This window comes from Ovis canadensis, chromosome 16, assembly GCF_042477335.2.
Source record: "Ovis canadensis isolate MfBH-ARS-UI-01 breed Bighorn chromosome 16, ARS-UI_OviCan_v2, whole genome shotgun sequence".
In the NCBI taxonomy this organism is placed as follows: domain Eukaryota; kingdom Metazoa; phylum Chordata; class Mammalia; order Artiodactyla; family Bovidae; genus Ovis; species Ovis canadensis.
Genome location: NC_091260.1, coordinates 17,770,432 through 17,789,703, shown reverse-complemented (window position 1 = coordinate 17,789,703; position 19,272 = coordinate 17,770,432). Strand labels below are relative to the sequence as shown.

Below are 19,272 nucleotides of genomic sequence, written 5' to 3'. Positions count from 1 at the left end.
ACCTTACCTCCCAGTAGCCTTCCAGCTCGTGAATTTGCAGGGACCCAATACCCACTTCTTTGTCTCCTCCAGTGGCTACAGCAAGCACTGAGATGTTTATTGGATCGTTAAGAAATGTACTTACCAGATTCCTCAGTCATCTCAAACTACACAACCAGGTTGATCCATCCAAGCTAAATTTGGAAGTACAAAATCATTTTTCAAAAAGGTCTTATCTAGAGATAGAAATGAGCTTATTTAACAAACACCAAAACCAGGTTTCCATAGAAAGCAGAAAAATAATTTATTCCAACAGATGGCAGAAATAAGAAATTCAACCCGAAAATACTTTGGTATAATTCTGTGGGTCAGATTTTCCCTGGAAAACATGTTCTCCTACTGACTGCCCCACTGCAGACGTATTGTCATGAACAGTCTTTTAAACACTCCGCTGATTCTCATGTTGTGAGCAGGCAGGAGCCATCTTCAAATCCATCAGTTCCAAGGAGAGAGTAACATTACTTCTCAGAACACCAGCACTTTCCATCTCGGAAGAGTACATAAAGATTTTACAGAGGCAGCACAGTTTAGCTTAAAGAGGCACATTGTTCAAAGTGTAAAAAAGGTGACAGGAAAAAAATACTGCATTGTAGAAAAAGATATTCAAATGTGGGTGAATGTTTAAGGCAGCTGATGGCCACAGTGGGCACGTCAAGGAGGTGGTCTGGGAGGTGATTTTACATCTAGAGGAGTTCTCTCCGTGACCTGCAAAACAAAACCGTTCCAGTAACTGGGCCTTTCCAGCATCCTCAGGAGAGCAAAAGGGTGATACTGAGAAAGTCAACCAGGCTAATCGCTTCAAATGTTGTATTGGCCAAAAGGTCTGTTCCTGTTTTTCTGTAATATGGTGTGGAAAAATCCAAACAAACTTTTTGGCCAACCCCATATACAGGTGCTCCATAAATGCCTGAATGAAAGTGCGCTTAGTTAAAACACAAGGTTCCAGCAGGGCTGTGACAAGTCCAGTTACTAAGGACAACGCTTAACCAAGGAGCCCAAGTCCTGGTTGACAGTGCTGTAGAAAACTGGAAGAATGGAGTGGACTGAAACCAATCGCACTGGGGTCTGACAAGTTCACTCGGCCTTCCAGAACCTGCATTTGCACTTCTCTGGCAACAAGGAAGCCAGGCTCTCACAGGCGGGCAGGCTTTTCCCTACGTCAAACTCCTCAACAACAGGCTGCTTGGTACTTGAGATGGCTCACCATTCTTGCCACCCCAAGTGTAGGTGACAAAGGATAATTTTTCTAGAAGTTTAAAGCTGCAACACCACCTCTGCAGAGCTAGCAAGCATTTAAAATAGGTATCTTCACATAGTGGTCTCATGAACTCCTTCACGTAAAGCTGATTTTATAATGTTTTATAAATAAAGTCACATATGCTTACTTTTGAAATTAAAAAAGAAAAGAAAATTAAACAAATAGTGTCTTTAAGAGGTAATTTCCACACAAGCACTGAGTCAGTGGGAAAACAAGCTGTTTATTTAGATAAACCTAAAACAAGAGGTTTACTCAGGTGCAGGTGGAGTGAGGGGCTAGTTAAAATTCAGATGCGGTGTGGTTGTGGCGGGCAAATCTGACAAAGATTGAAGGCTGAAAAACCCACAGGTAGACCAGACGGGCTCTTGAGATTTCCCAAACCAGTGGGCACATCCAGGAGAGTCCACAGTGCTGGGTGATTAAACAGCAGGCTTCCCAAGGCCCCGGGGCCAAGGTGCCGGGAAGCAGATATGAGACTGCTGCTGAGTCTTCCTGGAGCACACTGGGTAGGCCAGCTGTCCTGGAGGGTGGCCCGCTGGGGCAGGACACTGAAAACCGTTAGTTGAAGATGTAACTAGAGGGCTTTTTTTTTTTTTTTTTTTTACCATGTATTAAGGAAAGCAACCAGAGCAGGCCAGGTAGGGGTAATGGCCAGAGCTACCAGTTTCTTCCTCGGCTTCATAAAACCTTGGGTGTGTGCTCGGCCACCCAGTAGGTCCGACTCTGCAAACCCATGAACTGTAGCCAGCCAGGCTCCTTTGTCCCTGTGACTTCCCAGACAAGAATACTGGGGTGGGTTGCCATTTCCTTCTCCAGGGGATCTTGCTGATTCAGGGACTGAACCCGGGTCTCCTGCACTGGGCAGGTGCATTCTTTACCGCTGAGTCATGAGGGAAGCCCTTCGGAAAAACTTTCCTCTAATCTGATATCATTTTCTCTTCTCCTCCTTAAGCCAGCGGAACAGCCCTCTTCATAGATATGAGTTTCAGGCAGATTATTAATTTTTCTTGAGAATTTTTGAAGTAGTGAAATCAGATTGCATGTGTTAATTTCTATGAAGCGCATACTGTGAGACTTCCTCACTGTTTAGACCCTTCTGGGCAAATGAACAACCACAAAAGAGGAAAACGAGTCTTCACTTTTGAAAAACCACATAGAGAGGGGATGATTTTCCCTCAAGCTCAGCGATGCCAGTTTAAGATCAATGTGAGTGAGCATTATGTTCAGTGGCACAGACCTGTGGTCTGATTTTGGAGTGACTTAAAGAAGCATATATTCTAATCGTCTCTCTGATATGAAACGGCCATTTTGAGGAACTCGACCAAAGGGTCCATGTTCTCATTTTGTAAAATAAAGGAATCACAAGGCTACCTTCAGCTAAGATTGAGAATGAAGACAACAGAAAAATATTAAGGCTAGAACCAAGAAATCTGTTCAGAGAAGAATGAGTGAATATATTTTTTTAAACAAAGAACAGATATCATTTTTATCTTTAATTTTTCATTTCAGATAAATTCACAAAATACTTCCTTCTTTACTATAATGTGTAATGTATATATTTATTGTAGGAGATTGACTACAAGAGGGATTTAATCAAACTAAAGGCACGAGTGCTTCACAATTCAAGGCAATGCACTGAATGGATGGCAAAGCCGCCAGAGGCAAACACACTTAGGACAGAAGAGAGCACTGTGAAGCCGCTGTGGCCAGGAAACACAGTGCAAGGGTCTGCAAGCTGGACATTCAAAGAGAAAACATCAGAAGGGATGAAGAGAACGGGTGAGTGGGGACAAGACACCAGGACAATGCTCACCGAATCGTGTGTCTACTAACTTGCCTTCTGAATTAGTGAAGGGCATAGTAAGAGGCAGGAAAAGCTAAGGAAAGTTAATTAGCTTGAGAACACAAAAACAGCGTGGCTAGAACCAGTATGTCACTGAGGAAAGTTGTGAAAAGAGAGGCTGCGAAGGTGGTTTGAGGGCAGATGTGGCAGGCCTCAACCGCTGAGTGAGAAAATGGGACAGAATCTGCAGATCAATCATTCTTATCTTCTGTGGTGCATGGGACCTTCGGTGACCCTGACAAGCTGTGCTTACAACATGTAACATACAGCATTCCAAACAGCATGTACCCATTAGAATCAGGGACCTCATGACTTACAAAAAAGCTGTACGGTAGCTCATACAGAACTACTGAGTTTCTGGGGCAAGCAGTGATGTGTTCCAGGAAGTGTTGTATCAGGAAGATAAACAAGGTAGTGGTTTGTAGATACCCTGAGTACAGAGGCATCCACTGCAGTAATGCAGAGTTGCAGTGATCAGTTCAGAAATTAGGCTCCCAGAAAGAGAAACAATGAATAGACAGGCAGACACGTGGTGAAACAGGCTCAAATGGTTTCAAGGAAGAGAAAGGAGAAAGACGCAATCGAATGGGTTCTGACCCTAAGTGACAGGGAAGACTATGACAGGCTTAACCATAAAGCACCTTGCACTATTTAAACTTTTCACAAGTATGGCTTAATTCCAACCTCTCAATAGATGGCGAAACCCTTTAGAGCCCACAGATTCTTCTGAAATCCTCACTCACAGTGGATCACGGTGCTATCCACCTCGTGACACTCAAATATTTTTGGAATGCATAAGAAAGCAGCTCCCTCAGGGCAGAGGCCTAGTAACCAATACTCTAGTCCTCTCTGGTCCAGACTTTGTAATAAAACAGAACGCCTGCCCTTTTAGAAATGCGGTAAACCATACAGACTCATCTAAAGATATTACCATGGTGTGGCTAACTAACTAACTTACAGAACAGAGGTCTGAAGCCACTCTGAGAAGACTCTATGCAAGTGCCACATCCCCAAAGCTGCAGGAAAATGCTGCTCAGTCAGTAAGCCATGCCTGACTCTGTGACCCCACGGACACGCCAGCCTTCTCTGTCCCTCACCATCTCCCAGAGCTTGCTCAAACTGATGTCCACTGAGTCAGTGATGCCATCCAACCATCTCATCCTCTTTTGCCCCCTGCACCTCCTGCCTTTAGTCTTTCTCAGCATCAGGGTCTTTTCCAGTGAGTTGGCTTTTCGCATCAGGTGGCCAAAGTATTGGAGCTTCAGCTTCAGCTTCAGTTCTTCCAGTGAGTATTCAGGGTTGATTTCCTTTACGGTGAACTGGTTTGATCTCCTTGCTCTCCAAGGGACTCTCAAGGGTCTTCTCCAATACCACAATTTTGTAGGAAAATAGGACACTGGAAAAACAGCAAACTTGATGTGACAGCTCCAATAAGTATCTCATGGATCGAAGCTCTAGAGGCAGAGCCTCGACTGGCAGGGGGCAGAGATGGACTGAGGATTGTTCTTAGAAGTACTGGGTAACATTTCCAGCCAAGAAGCATAATGTGGTATAACTCAGTCTATCAACATATCAAAGCAAATTATGGCAATTAAAGTGTTTAAAGGAACAAAGGACTGGCTAGCTGTTTGTAAGTGTCCTGTCTGCAATCAATTCATCTGTATAAAATTATTCGATAGCTTCCATGACTGCTCCTCATTTTTCTCCACTGAATACCATGCCTGGCTTACACCTCCTGCTGTCCAAATCTGGCCTCTTAAAGGATCACGTACAGAACTGAACACTTTTCCTTACCAGGTGAGGACAAGTCTAAATCTGGTTTCTGGACTCCTTTATCATCCCAGATGTGTTCAAAGTTCTAAAAGGATTTTACTTAGCTCATTCTTTGAATTTTACCAGAGAAAAGTGAGGTCCTATCTTATGGGTTTCGTTTGCTCCAATGCTAGGCAGAGATCGGATCTCCTGATGTGATAATTCCAGATGCCTAGAGCTGTGGTGCTATCACAATCACTCCCTTAGACATGGGATCAGCACGATCTAGCACGCATGGCCCGGGCTGCCTGGTGAGCTCTGCGTCCTGGCATTCTGCTTTCAAAGGAACAAACTGTAACCTAAGGGTTTCAAGCAGTCTTAGTCTGTGCTGTGAACCAGAGTATAAGTGTTAGGAATTCATCCACCCGGTTACAAACATGTAATCGAAACCGAAAAGAATGGGCAAATGAAACAGATCCCCACACACAGTGTTATTCAGAGTTGCTGCTGCTGCTGCTAAGTCGCTTCAGTCGTGTCCGACTCTGTGCAACCCCTGAGCTCACCAGGCTCCCCCATCCCTGGGATTCTCCAGGCAAGAACACTGGAGTGGGTTGCCATTTCCTTCTCCAGCGCATGAAAGTGAAAAGTGAAAGTGAAGTCACTCAGTCGTGTCCGACTCCTAGCGACCCCATGGACTGCAGCCCACCAGGCCCCTTCGTCCATGGGATTTTCCAGGCAAAAGTACTTAGAGTGGGTTGCCATTGCCTTCTCCGTTATTCAGGGTAGAAGGGCCCAGTTTACTTATGGTAAGAGGTGAAAATGAGGCTCAAAGGAAGGTAAGTGACGGTCTCCACTAGAACAAGATCCCACTCTGAGGCCTGAGGTTCTCAGCTTTAAACCCCAATCAATATCCTCATAGTCAGCATAGCTAAGGGGAAGGACAAAAAATACAACTTGATGGAAAAAAACAAAAAAGGCAGGTTACATACATTCACACTCTCTCAAAATCTAATTAAAAGGGAATTAAAACCCCTTCGGGCAGACAAAACTCTAAGGGGAAAAAAAAAGCTGCCTATCTATCAGAATGGCAAAAATTCAAGCTATGAGGAAATGGGCACTCTCACACATTGTTGGTGGGAATGTAAAAATAGTACAGTCCCAACAGAAGGGAATTCATGCCTTTAACTCAGAGATTCTATTTTCAAGGACTCTAATCCAAAGATTACTGGTAAAAACACAAAAATACAAAGCACATGCAGGATAGCACTGTGGCTTTATCATCAATAATAACAAAAGACTGGAAATAATCCAAAGGGATATTAATGGCTATACAAAGAATGGAGGAAGATCTCTATACATTGATAGGAGGAGCAATCTCTGGGATATATTTTTCAGTGAAAACAGCAAGGTACAGACTAGCACATGTAATATGACGTCTCCCCTGTAACACCTGTGTATGTCAAGGGAGGATGGACATGCATGCCTACATATACATATGTGTATGACTATCTCTGCACAGTGAAACACTGCAAGGATAGAGACATCTATGAATGTATCTTATTTATAATTTTGACTCTGGAAATGTTCTACATATTCCCAAAAAAGTAGCAAATAAATAAGAAAAAATTACTATAAACCGAACACAAAATAAGTCTTTTAAATCTAATTGTATATTGAAATGATACCCACCAGAGGAAATAATTATTTCAAGTAAACTCAGCAAATAGCAATGGCACCCCACTCCAGTACTCTTGCCTGGCAAATCCCATGGACGGAGGAGCCTGGTGGGCTGTAGTCCATGGGGTCACTATGAGTCAGACACGACTAAGTGACTTCACTTTCACTTTTCACTTTTATGCACTGGAGAAGGAAATGGCAATCCACTCCAGTGTTCTTGCCTGGAGAATCCCAGGGACGGGGGAGCTTGGTGGGCTGCCATCTATGGGGTCACACAGAGTCGGACACGACTGAAGCGACTTAGCAGCAGCAAATAGCATTTTGTTTTTCAAACAAAGCAGCAAAGAAATTCTACACTGCATTCGATAACCTTGTAGTTAGTAGGTATATTGGTGTTATTTTAAAAATACTTTATATTACTTAATTACCACTCTGATTACCCTATAACATATAGTTTAATATTTCCTATAAAACACAGGATAATCCTATATATCCTATAACATCTGGATAATCAAAGTCAGTAAGTTAGTCTTCAGGAGCCAACATTTTCAGCATATGTGAATGATATTCAAGTGTAAAACCAAAGAAGTCAAATAAAAACCCTGTAATGTTACATGTGAATTAGAAATACCAACATAAACCTGTGATTTTTTTTTTAAAAAATAAGAATGTGTACTTTCTGGCTTTGTCCATGGTAAAGACTTAGAAGTCACAACCCACCCTACCAGAAATGGATGCACCCAGCAATCAGATGGCTTTGAAATCTTACTTCCACTAAGGGGAAAAGGGTCAACTAAGCTTGAGGACTGACTCATGAACCAGGGGTCCTTTCAGGCAGAAGTTTAGGAAGCAACTGGAGGGAAAGCTGATTCCAGGTGAAGAAACACAGAAGAGAGGTCTGGGACACCCTGACATTGCCAGAAAAAGAGCGAGCGACAGCACAAGGACACAGAGGCTAGTCCAGACAGGCGCCCATAAGGCCGAAGGAAGATCAGAGTCTAAAAGGATGACAAACGCGTGACTGATTAGAACTGAAAAGGAAAGAACAGAAAACCTCACTGGACTCCCTGGAAGCAACTTGGGCACCAATATCTTACTCTGAAAATTAAAAGAAAACATTAAATATATATCCTGCTTTTCTTATCTGATCTATATTTCAAGGTTACTAAATAACCCTAGTCGATGAAGGAAAGCTTGTTTTCATAGAAATCTTTCACCTAATCAAATACGTGAGTAATAAAAGAAGTAAAAAATTTCCATTTTTCAATTTCTACTGCAATGCAGGCTAAGATCATCAATGGATAAAAATTACTGGATAAAGGTCGACAGAGACCTCTTCACCTGGAGGGATCAGAATCCAGCGCCTTGGCATCACTAAAGACCAGAGAGCCGAGCACTGTATGTCTCCTGATATAAGGCAATATGAAGTCCACAGAACCATCTAAGTGTGCTTACCAAAAAAGCTGAACTGGAATCTAGGGAAGCATTTAGCACTGACCTCCATTTAACAAACTGGAGAGAGAGGAACAAACGGAATGACAAGTTCTCTGACTCTTGGCCAGTGAATAAATCTTTCCACTACGTCACTCCTCACTTCTCTGATGCTCAGGAAACCTGCAATTTTAAGACCAATTTTCAAAATGCATCTGTCTCTCTGTGCCAAAGCATTCAGAGACACCCTTCATCTAAAATCTGTCTGCCACTTCAAGTTGCTGAATCTCGAAATACCAAGTATGAAGAATCATGTTCTTGATCTGTGCCCGAAAAGACCACATGCAAAAGTAATTCAAGAATATTCTGGGTAAGAATACAATTTTTAAAAATCCTGCGGATAAATCCTTTGGTAGAGTGAATGGCCTAAGTTCTATTTCTGCTATTCAGTTGTGTTTGCTTCCAGAGCAGCCTGCCCTTGCCAAGTGTTAAAAGAAGAAAAAGTCCAGGCAGACTCTAGCTGACCGACTGACAACACTGATGGGAAAGGTCAAGGGCATAGTCACCTCAATGACTGAGTACCAGTGAGCAGGTCTTCTTCCTCAAGGCCAATGATACTTGAGGTACCAGATGGTTTCATTTTTCAACTGTGGTCCAAAGAGAGGGTTGAGTTGGGCCAGAATTGCAATCAGCCAACTAAAAAATAATGGGGAAGGAAGCACAACAAAAAGTGGTGAAGTCATGCTGGAAGAGGACCATTGTAAGTTAAGACGAGGAGAGTGCTTTGGTAGAATTTAAATCTATTCTGTTCAGACCAAATTTTCGATACATTTAACGTTCATAAAACACATCATGTTTAATGGGAGCATATCTTATTTAAAAAAAAAAAGGCTTCACAGACGGAATCCTGTCTTCATTTTGATACATTATTGACAAACCAATTAAGCTTCATCATAGCATGCCTCTGATCTTTTCATTCATATTCTTAATTCCCTTTCCAAGTAGTCAAGATCTCCTGAATCCATATGACACTGTCATTCAAGAGTGTTTCTGCCTAATCTCAGCTGATCAAAATCACGACTTCTGGGTTGAGGAAAAATCCGTCTACTTTATCTACTCTCCAAATGCCAAGGCCCACAACCAACGCGACACAACCATATTTTCATCTTTTACTCGTTTATTTGCTGACGGCCCGGGGCCTTCGCTGCTGCAAATGGGACTGCTCTCCAGTTGCGGCGCGCAGGCCTCTCATCGCAGTGGCCTCTCGACTCGCGGAGGGCAGGCTCGCAGGCACGAGGGCTTCAGGGGCTGCAGCTCACGGGCCGAGCTGCCCCGCGGCACGTGGGGCTGCCCAGACCAGGGGTCGAGCCTGCGTCCCCTGCGCTGGCAGGCAATTCTTAACCACTGGACTACCAGGGAAGTCCAATACACCCATTTTTACTGGTACAGCCAGGGTTAAATTTCAGCCCACCATCTCCCAATTAGAATGTATCACTTGAGCACCCCTTCTCTCATTACCATCACCACTAAAATGTGTTACGTATCTGTGGGGCCCCGGTGGAGCGGAACCAAATGGACATCTAACTGCCCTTGCTTACTTCAGATCTAAAGTAATAAGGTATTCCTCTGTATCACAGACTCGATTACGGAGGACGTACAATGGTGTTACGTCCTTACTTCAGGGTTAGAAGTGAAAAACAGCACATAGCCCAAAACTGACTTTAAAGTTTTCTTCTACCATTCACAAAGTTCTGAATAAATGGTTTTCTATCTGATATAGGAACCCACATACCCAGTGAAATGTGAAAATCACTGAACTCAGACCAAAGCAAAGAACAAAAAGACAGACAGTAAATCATACATCTGATAAGGGGCTAATACCGAAAATATATAAAGAACTCACACGACTCAACAGAAAGACAGCAAGCTAACGTCTGGCCATTCACACCATTCCATGGTTTACTTCATTAAACAAATATTTAAGGTGGCCTCAGCACACATGAGAAGAAAATGAAACGGCACCGCCCTCGCAAAGCTGACAGAATACAGCACCAGGAAGGAAATACAGGGAGGCGAAGGGGTAGAGGACGATGGCGGTAGTGCTCCTGTGACGGGGTGCGCAGGAAGGCCTTTCCAAGAAGGTACTGCTAGAGGGGAGCCCAGAATGAAGTAGAACACACAGTGCCTTTAATTCCTATTCAAAATACATGAGTTTTTATTTAAAGTAGAAATAAATTGCTCTCATTTACAAGGAGGGTGTCTGGTACCCAAGCCCAGACTCTATCTGCTACAGATCCTAGAGGATGGATTTCAGCATCCTAACCTGACGTCACTGTCCTCTCTGCGTGGGATACTAGGAATTGCTTTCTAAGGAAAGTAGATAACCTGCTACAGCAGTCTCCTACTATTTTAGGCCTTTAAATTCCCCCTGAAGAGAGGAAGTAGCCAAACGCAACCAGGCCACGGTCTGGTTAGATCTCGTTTCCTCCATTTGCTGTAATTTTTAGAACTCTCCCAACCAAAGGATCAATAAGCTGATGCTGATGCCTGACCATCAGACTGCTGAAGAATCTACACACACCAGCTCTAGCAGCTTTACCTACAGGAAGAAAGGAGGTACCAGCCCTCCCCACCCCACCCCAAAAGAAAGCGGTTCTGGGACAGGAAATGTGACACCTGAGGACACTGGGCCAAGACAGCTGCCTCAAGCTGACTCACTTTATAAACAAACGTTAATCCAGAGGAGGTTCTCTCATCTGTCCTCAGAACTCCAGTATTCGACACAAACACAACACGCGGCCTTGCAGCTGAGGTTTAACATCTCCCTGAGAAAAAGAGAGAGGAGGGCACAGAGGCAGACACACTGGAGAGCTGTGACTAAACTGAACACAAACGACGCAGAGCTGGCAGTCATGGAAAATTCCACACAGACCCAGGACTTTCCCGACCCCAGCAGGCACTGGAAGCAGACAGTACAGACAGTGTCCGTCCTTTCAGACAGACTGAAAGACTGGCCAGCGCTTAGGAACGCTAAATAAAAACATGCTACAGCCTCGCCTCCGTCTCTTCTCTTTACCAAAAATGTATAATACTTAAGCAAAACAACCATCTCCCAGCACTTTGTACGATGAAGGGCAGCACTGCCTCTTGATTCTGACTGCATGGTATAAACAGCCACAGACCTTTAAAGAAAAAAATCATGTTCTACTTCACAAATGATCTTTAATTTTCCCACAACATGGTTAAGGAAACTGAGAAGAGAGAGATGATGAGAAGAGAGAGATGAGACAATTCGCCTGTGGTTGATACTACTTAAGCGGCAGCAGCTCCTGAACTCATTATCAGGTCGGGATGAATGTTCCTGCTACAAAAGTTACCTTCTGAAATACTTTTTACCTGACAGCAGTTCAGAAGGCATCAGTTTAGCTAAATCTACACTGTCTGGGAGTTAAGGAAACAAAGAATCCATTTGCTAACTATTGGTGAGGTCCACCACTGAGCCTTTGGTACCTGAGGCAAAAAAGAAATATCCAGAAGCAAGAATGAAGTCCCCTCTGCTTGCTCAGATCAGTATTCAGAAACTTTTTTGAATTTAATTTTACAGACTATTTTTAATGTTTCAAATCAAGCAAAACAGCTTACTTAAAACAATCACCACCACAACAAACCAAAGTTCAAGAAAATTCCTTGGGAAACAGCCCAGGTCAGTTCATTTGAAACTTCGTGGTGGAATTTTTCCCCCTTGTAACCAGCTGAGTTCTGAGCCTGCCCTTCTGGTTACTGCCTGACTTCAGATTTTTCTTTCAAGCTGATAAACACAGTGGAGAACTGGAAGGATTTAAAAAAAAAGAAAAATCCACTCTGAATTGATGGAAGTGGGTGGAGAAAGAGCTCATATTCCAATGAATCCATTACTTCACGTGTCCAAGAAAAGAGAACTAAATGTTCTCTTCATATTTGCCCAAACTGTCCCACATGTCTCCACAACCTGAAGTCCAGCCTAACAACTAACCTTCTGAGCTTATTTAAACTACCGAGGAAGCGACAGCACGGTAACATCTGGAATGGACCAGAGGTCAAGTTCACCTCTCTCATTTTAACAATGAAGAAACTGTGTCCTAGGGAGCTTAATACTCCCGTGGTGAACAGGGAAAGAGCTGGAAAGGGAACCCAGGACTTCTGAGTCCCATGATACTGGGCTGCATCCATGGGGCATTACGGATGAAACACATCAGGCAGTTTAGAGTTCCTCTTTTATCCCACAATTCTTTATCAATGCCACGCTCCGATGTCGGCTTGAAGGGTGCCAAAAGGAATCTCGGTGGAGGGGAGGGGCCCCGCCCCCGCCTCCACCCCCGGGTTCATGAGCTTATAAGAGACAAACCAAGAGCAGCAGCAGAGCCTTCTTTGGAAGAGAGAGGAATAGGGTCTTCATCTACAAACACTCCTGGCCACTTTTCATGAGCTCAGCTCTTGGTCAGTAGAATTCTTCAATCACAAAATACGTCCTCCCCACAGAAAAGGCTATACCAAGCTTGCTCAAAATCCTGCTTTGCCCTTTTGTTCCACATTCAGATAAGAGAACAGGGAACAGAGGCATGGCTATTCCAGGTGACGCACAGGTCAAGCAGACAGCGGCTCAGCTTCCCTGTTGGAAAAGGGGAGCCGGGCTAGGGCTTCCCTTCCACGGTCCCCACAGCAAGGGCCCCTTAAGAGGCAGCAGAGACGTGACTTGCCCTGTCTCTACTGAGATGACTTCTGTCAAACACCCTCATTCCAGTCCAATGATGCAAATTCTTTCAAGGGCAGTGATGTTATTAGACACTATTAGAAAGCATGGAATTCAGTATGAGATAGGGTTAGATTCAGTTTTAACTACATCAGAAGTTAGTGGATGGTCAGGGAACTAGACGGCACATGCCCACAACTAAGAGTTCGCAAACCACAAATAAAAAGATCCTATATGTTGCAACTAAGACCCGGTGCAGCCAAAGAAATAAACATTAATAAAAATAAGTGGAGTGACTCTAGGCAACTGAGCTTACAACCCTGAGCCTCAGTTTTCCTCTGTGTAAAATGAAGATAATAATCTCTGCCCCAAGATGTTAAGAACCAAATGAATAATACACAAAAGTGCTCTTGTAGTAGCTGACAAATAGATGCTCGGTAAATACTAGTCATTTCTTCTCTTTCTCTGTGAGACAGCTAAAAATGTATTCAAGCCACAGAATGAAATACACCCTATTTTACTCTACCAAGGAGTTTCTCCGGCAGCACTGAGTCATGCTCATCTCCACCTCCTCTTCCACCCCTACCCCGTCTGCAGGAGGCAGAAGTCTAAGACGGTGCCCCCAAATTCCCATCCCTTTGCATATACACCTGTATAAACAGGGGGTGGCGGATATGATGGGAGAACCACCGCCATGATTAGATTATGCTCTAAGATACAGCTGCCTTGACAGGGAAAGGCAAATGCTGTGCATCGCCTACAGGTAGAATTTAAAAAATACAACAAACTAGTGAATATAAAGCAGAAACAGACTCACAGATACCGAGAACAAAATACCGGTTACCAGTGGGGAGAGGGAAGGGGGAGGGGCGTTACAAAGGTCAGGAATTAAGAGATACAAACTACTATGTACAAAATTAGCTACAGGGATGCACTATACAACACAGGGAACATAGCCAATATTTTATAATAACTATAAATGGAACATAACCTTTAAACATTATGAATCACCATGCTGTATACCTTAAACATAATATTATACAACCACTATACCTCAAAAAAAAAAAAATACAGCTCGCTTTAAGAAAGGGAAATTTCCATCAATAGATGAAAGGATAAATGTGGTACACACGTACACACACACACACACACAATTACTCAGCCATAAAAAAGAATGAGATAATGCCATGCGCAGCAACACGGATGGACCTAGAGATTATCACACTAAGTAAGTCAGACAACCACTCATATGTGGAATCTAAAAAATTATACACAGAGACTCATAAACAGAAAACAAACTTATGGTTACCAAAGGGGAAAGGAGAGGGATAAATTAAGAGCTTAACAGATACACACTATTATATGTAAAATAGATAATCAGCAAGGAACTACTATTAACACACAGCACAGGAACCTATATTCAACATCTTGTAGTAACTTATAATGCAAAATAATCTGAAAAGGAATATATATATGTACAGGTATAACTGAATCACTTTGCCGTACACCTAAAACACTGAATCAACTATATGTGTGCTCAGTTGCATCTGACTCTTTGTGACCTCATGAACTATAGTCTGCCAGGGGATTTTCCAGGCAAGAATACTGGACTGGGTTGCCATTTCCTACTCCAGGGGATCTTCCTGACCCAGAGATTAAACCTGTATCTCCTGCACTGGCAGGGGAATTCTTCACCGTTGAGCCACCTGGGAAGCCCAAATTTCGATTAAAAAAAGAAAGAAAAGAAAGAGAAATTACTGAGTGGGCTTGACCTAATCAGGTGAGCTCCTAAAAGAGACAGGAGTCTTCCTGACCAAGGACATCTGGAGTGTATATACCACGTATTAATTTATTGCCACTCATCTTGTAATGCACCCTGTAATAAGAGCTCTGTAGTAAACAAATGAATTCCTTTTTCTCCTTTAAAGTGAGCATGATGTCAAGCTTCCTCAGCAGAGGGCGCTGGAGGGGCACGGCAGGCAAGGGCTAGAAGCTGGGGGACTGGGTGTGAGGCCACCTGGCGGAACCTGCAAGGCTCTAGCCCAGGGCACGGCCATTCTTCGAGGTAGAGGCGAGGCCTGGAAATAACCTTTCTGCAGTCCTCTCAACATGGAAACCAGAGCCCCTGCTTGGACTACATGCTTTAAGGTCCTCCTGCTCATAGGGTCGCAAGGATTCCCAACACACACTCTGGTCACTGATCTCCCATGCCCACTCTCTTGCCTGCACTCCGGAGTGTGTCTAAGTGTTTGCCTAGCAACTCTAGGCCAACTCCAGCCTGGCCAAACCAATGAACTTCTCCGCTATCTGGTGGGCTGAACTATGCCTTCTCCAGCAAGGTCTGGACCCTTTCCGAGTTGTCTGTGCCCGTCCCTGTCTCCCCTGAGCCTCAGGCGCCAGGTGGGGTCCCCTTCTCTCTTACGGCTGCTCTTCCGTCACGGAGTACAGCTAGAGAAAACCTCCTGTGTTTAATCTACTGTATGGTTTCCACCTCCTTACTGAACCCAGACTGCTAGAGGATGAGGAGGACTGGGCAGAAAGGAAGATTCTCTCTTGCTAGCTTTGACAATCGAAGAGCAAGGGATGTGGATGGCATCCAGGAGCTGAGGGCAGCCCCCAACTGAAACCCAGCCAAGGAAACAGAACTCTATTCTTCCACAGTCATGGGAGTGTCTGGAAGAGGACCCCAAGATCCAGATGAGAAGGTACAAACTTACTTTCCGTTAGCCTGAAGCCAACTCTCTCTCTGCTACGGCCCTTTCACTACTACAGGACAAAACAGGAATATGCCCTAATTTTGGCAGCTCTGAATTTGATTATCTTTCCTTTTTACTTCCACACTTTCTATAGTAGGCCTTTCAGTTCAAATTCTCTTATCTGCCAAATTATAAATGAAAAGATTATATGGTCAGAGTGAGATAAACAGACTTTCTCATATAGTATGTAATAATATGCTGGGCCAGGTACCTAGATTTCCTTTCCACTATCAACAAGTCAAGACATCCTAATACTTCACACGCATCCACGAGAGAAACGTAAGCAAGTTTCAGACCAAAAAAACTAAGCGAAGGCAGGTACTCCTCAGAGGGAAATAAAGTGACTACAGGCTGCTTTCCATACTCTGAGAGCATATACTAACCCAGATTAACTTGTGCTTCTGTTTTCAGACCTCACAGGGCATGAAAAATGGTAGACAAAGCTCAGGACCCATTCAAGGTACAGGGTCTAACAAAAGTTTCACACATACCCCCTAAAAAGCTAAGACCCCAAAGGGTTCTTTCTGTCTTAAGGCAAGGATAAATCAAAGAACACCTTTGAGTGGAATGCTAGGAAAATAAACTGTCTCAGACACCAATACCAAGCAAGAGGGAGAAAAACACCGCCCAGAGAATTAGCCTTCGTGAAAGTTTGCCAGCTCAAATTCATACTTCGCTGTTTTTTGTTTGTTTAGTCACTCAGTTGTGTCCAACTCTTTTGTGAGCCCCTGGACTGTAGCCCACTAGGCTCCTCTGTCTATGGGATTCTCCAGGTAAGAACACTGGAGCAGTTTGCCACTTCCTTCTCCAGGGGAATCTTCTTGACCCAGGAACCAAACCTGCATCTCCTGCACTGGCAGGGGGATTCTTTACTGCTGGGCCACCAGGGAAGCCCATGGTTTTAAAAAAGAATATACTGAGAATTGTATTTAATTTAATGGCACTCTGCTGATGGTCTTAGGCACCTGGCAGAAGCAAAGTACATCCTTTCTGAAGGAGCCCACCTTCATACCAGGCCTCAAAGAAGTCATACAAATAAAACTAGAGAAAACAGGGAATTCCCTGGTGGTCTGATGGTTAGACTCCATGCTTTTTTCACTGCCAAGGGCCCAGGTTCAACCTCTGGTAGGAGAACTAAGATCCTGCAAGCCACAAGGCGCAGCCAGAAAACAAACAAAAATCCATAGGGAAAACGAACATATGACAGTCAAATATAACTAAATGCATATGGAAACAAGGCACCGTGAGTGAGAGACAGCAAAGAGCAGATATAAACCGCAAGGACTTTAGACAATGAAATGATCAGATAGAGACTATAAACAAACTGTCTACTGTTTTTTAAGAAATAAGATACACTTAAAATATATGCAGGGAAAAAGGAAGAGGGGAAAGAAAGGGGAAGACAGGAAAGGAAAACAAAACTATAATAAGAGCAGCAAAAAGAACTTTTATAGAAATGAAAAACTATAATACTTGAACATAAAAAAAGTCAATAGGTAATGTCCTGGTTTTGGTAACAAGTAGCTTATATCAGACTCATTGTATAGACAGTAATTATAAACTCTGAACAAAATACAAAAAAATAACTAATTGATGGTACTAGAGAGTGTCCAAAGCAGGTAGAGTCTGAAGGGATTCAATCCTTGAAAGAAATAAGGAACTTTTATACAGCATTTCCCCAGAGGACACTGTCCAGTCTACGTGAAGCTCAAGTTCATCCCTGAACCAAGCATGCAAAGGCCAAGTGCTGGCGGAAAACACCCGCAGGGCCGAGAGGACAGAGCAGAGATCGCTGCCGCTGTGAACGTCAGAGGAGAGCTTGGAGTCTCACGCCAGAGGGCCTTGACACACCTCAGACTTTCCACGAAACCCCAGAAGGACCACATCTTCGTGGAGAACTCATTCTAAGGGAAAAACTGAAATAGATCTGCCCCAACAAAGGGTAAAACCAACCTTCCACAGGTTTAAGGTGGTCAATTAATAATTTAAGTAGGATCCAGAATGTCTATATTCTACAATATCTTGCTGTTGCTCAGTCGCTAAGTCATGTCCGACTCTCTGCAACCAGGCTCCCCTGTCCTTCACTATCTCCCAGAGTTTACTCAGATTCATGTCCGTGATGCTATCTAACCAACTCATCCTCTGCTGCCCTCTTGTCCTTTTGCCCTCAATCTTTCCCAGCATCGGGTCTTTCCCAGTGATCTATATCTAGCTTTAGTAAATATCTAGCTAGATTCAATATCTAGCATTTAGTAAAAAATACACAGGCAAAAAAAACCCAAGAAATGTAATCAACAGTCAAGGACAAAGGAATCAACAGAAGCTTGAGTCCAAAATTACATAGAAGCTGCAGTTAAAAGGTAATGTTTCTCTGACTTCCCTGGCAGTCCAGTGGTTAAGACTGTGCTTCCACAGCAGGGGGCCCAGGTTCAATCCCTAGTCAGGAAATTTCCCCATGCCAAATGCACGTGAGGTGCACCCCTCCAAAAGGTAATGTCTCTTAAGCAGAAAGTGAAAGTCACTCAGTCGTGTCCAACTCTTTGGGACCCCATGGACTATATAGTTCATGGAATTCTCCAGGCCAGAATATTGGAGTGGGTAGCCTTTCCCTTCTCCAGGGGATCTCCCCAGCCCAGGGATCAAACCTAGGTCTCCCACATTGCAGGTGGATTCTTTACCAGCTGAGCCACCCGGGATTTACCCACCCAAGATTACTGGAGTGGGTAGCCTATCCCTTCTCCAGCAGATCTTCCTGACCCAGGAATCGAACCAGGGTCTCTTCCATTGCAGATAAAGCAAGCCCAAATCTGGCCTACAAATGGCTGCGTGCTAGAGGACAAGGAGCTAGAGTTCTATCTGAGGGAAATCAAGGCACAGAAAGGCAAATAAATCCTCCTCCTTCCTATGCTAGCTCATGTAATAAAGGCGTTTATTATTCTCAAATAAACACAAAACAGCATTATAAGTATGTTTAAAGACTTAGAAGACAAATTGGCTATAAAGAATGAACAGATTGAGAATCTCAGAAAGTAAATTAAAACATTAATAAAGAATCAAATAAAAATTCTAGAACAAAAAAGTTTAATGTATGAACTGAAAAATATTTGGATGGGTTTACCATAAGGTTGGAGATGATAGGAGAAATAGTGAACCTGATGAAAAATCAGCAGAACTTATCCAATCCGAAGAAACAGGGGAAAAAATGGAAAAGAAAATCAAAGTCTACCATACGTGGAATTGTAGACTCGGAAAGAGAATGAATAGAGATTAAAAAAAAAAGAATATAGACTGAAATTTTCTCAAATTTGGTGGAAAACAGTTAAGATTCAATAGCTCAGCAAACCCAATCAGAATAAATTCTAACAAAACCACACCTATGCACATCATAGCAGAATTTATACTGAAGAGCAAAAATAAAGAGAAAATCTTGGTAACATTCAGAGCACAAAGAATGCATAAGGAACAACCATTCAAATTACAGCTGAGTTCTCAGCAGAAATAATGGAGGACAGAGATAATGGAAGAGCACCTTTAAAACTGGCTGAAAGAAAAAAAAAAACCTTCAAAAATGAGAATGGGGACTTCCCTGGTGGCCCAGTGGTTAAAAATCCACCTTCCAAAGCAAGGGACAGGGTTTGAGCCCTGGTCCAGGAAATAAGATCCCACATCCAGTAACTAGAGAGCCTGCCCAGAGAGAGCCTCCATGCCACAACTACTAACCCTGAGCTTCACAACAAGAGAAGCCCCCACGAGCCCACAACTAGAGACAGTCTACTTGCAACGAAGA

The 19,272-nt window shown here is 43.4% G+C and overlaps 1 protein-coding gene across 1 annotated transcript in view; it reads right to left on the bottom strand.

The window, feature by feature from the left end:
* Positions 1 to 258: 258 nt before the first annotated feature.
* ATP6V0E1 (ATPase H+ transporting V0 subunit e1) overlaps positions 259 to 19,272 on the bottom strand; it is a 28,443-nt gene continuing 9,429 nt past the window's right edge. The window contains exons 3-4 of the mRNA XM_069556058.1: positions 8,567 to 8,696; positions 259 to 744 (exon numbers count right to left, since the gene is read on the bottom strand). Of these exons, the coding sequence (XP_069412159.1) occupies positions 8,603 to 8,696 (94 nt within the window). The 3' untranslated portion in view covers positions 259 to 744; positions 8,567 to 8,602. The remainder of the gene's footprint in view (positions 745 to 8,566; positions 8,697 to 19,272) is intronic.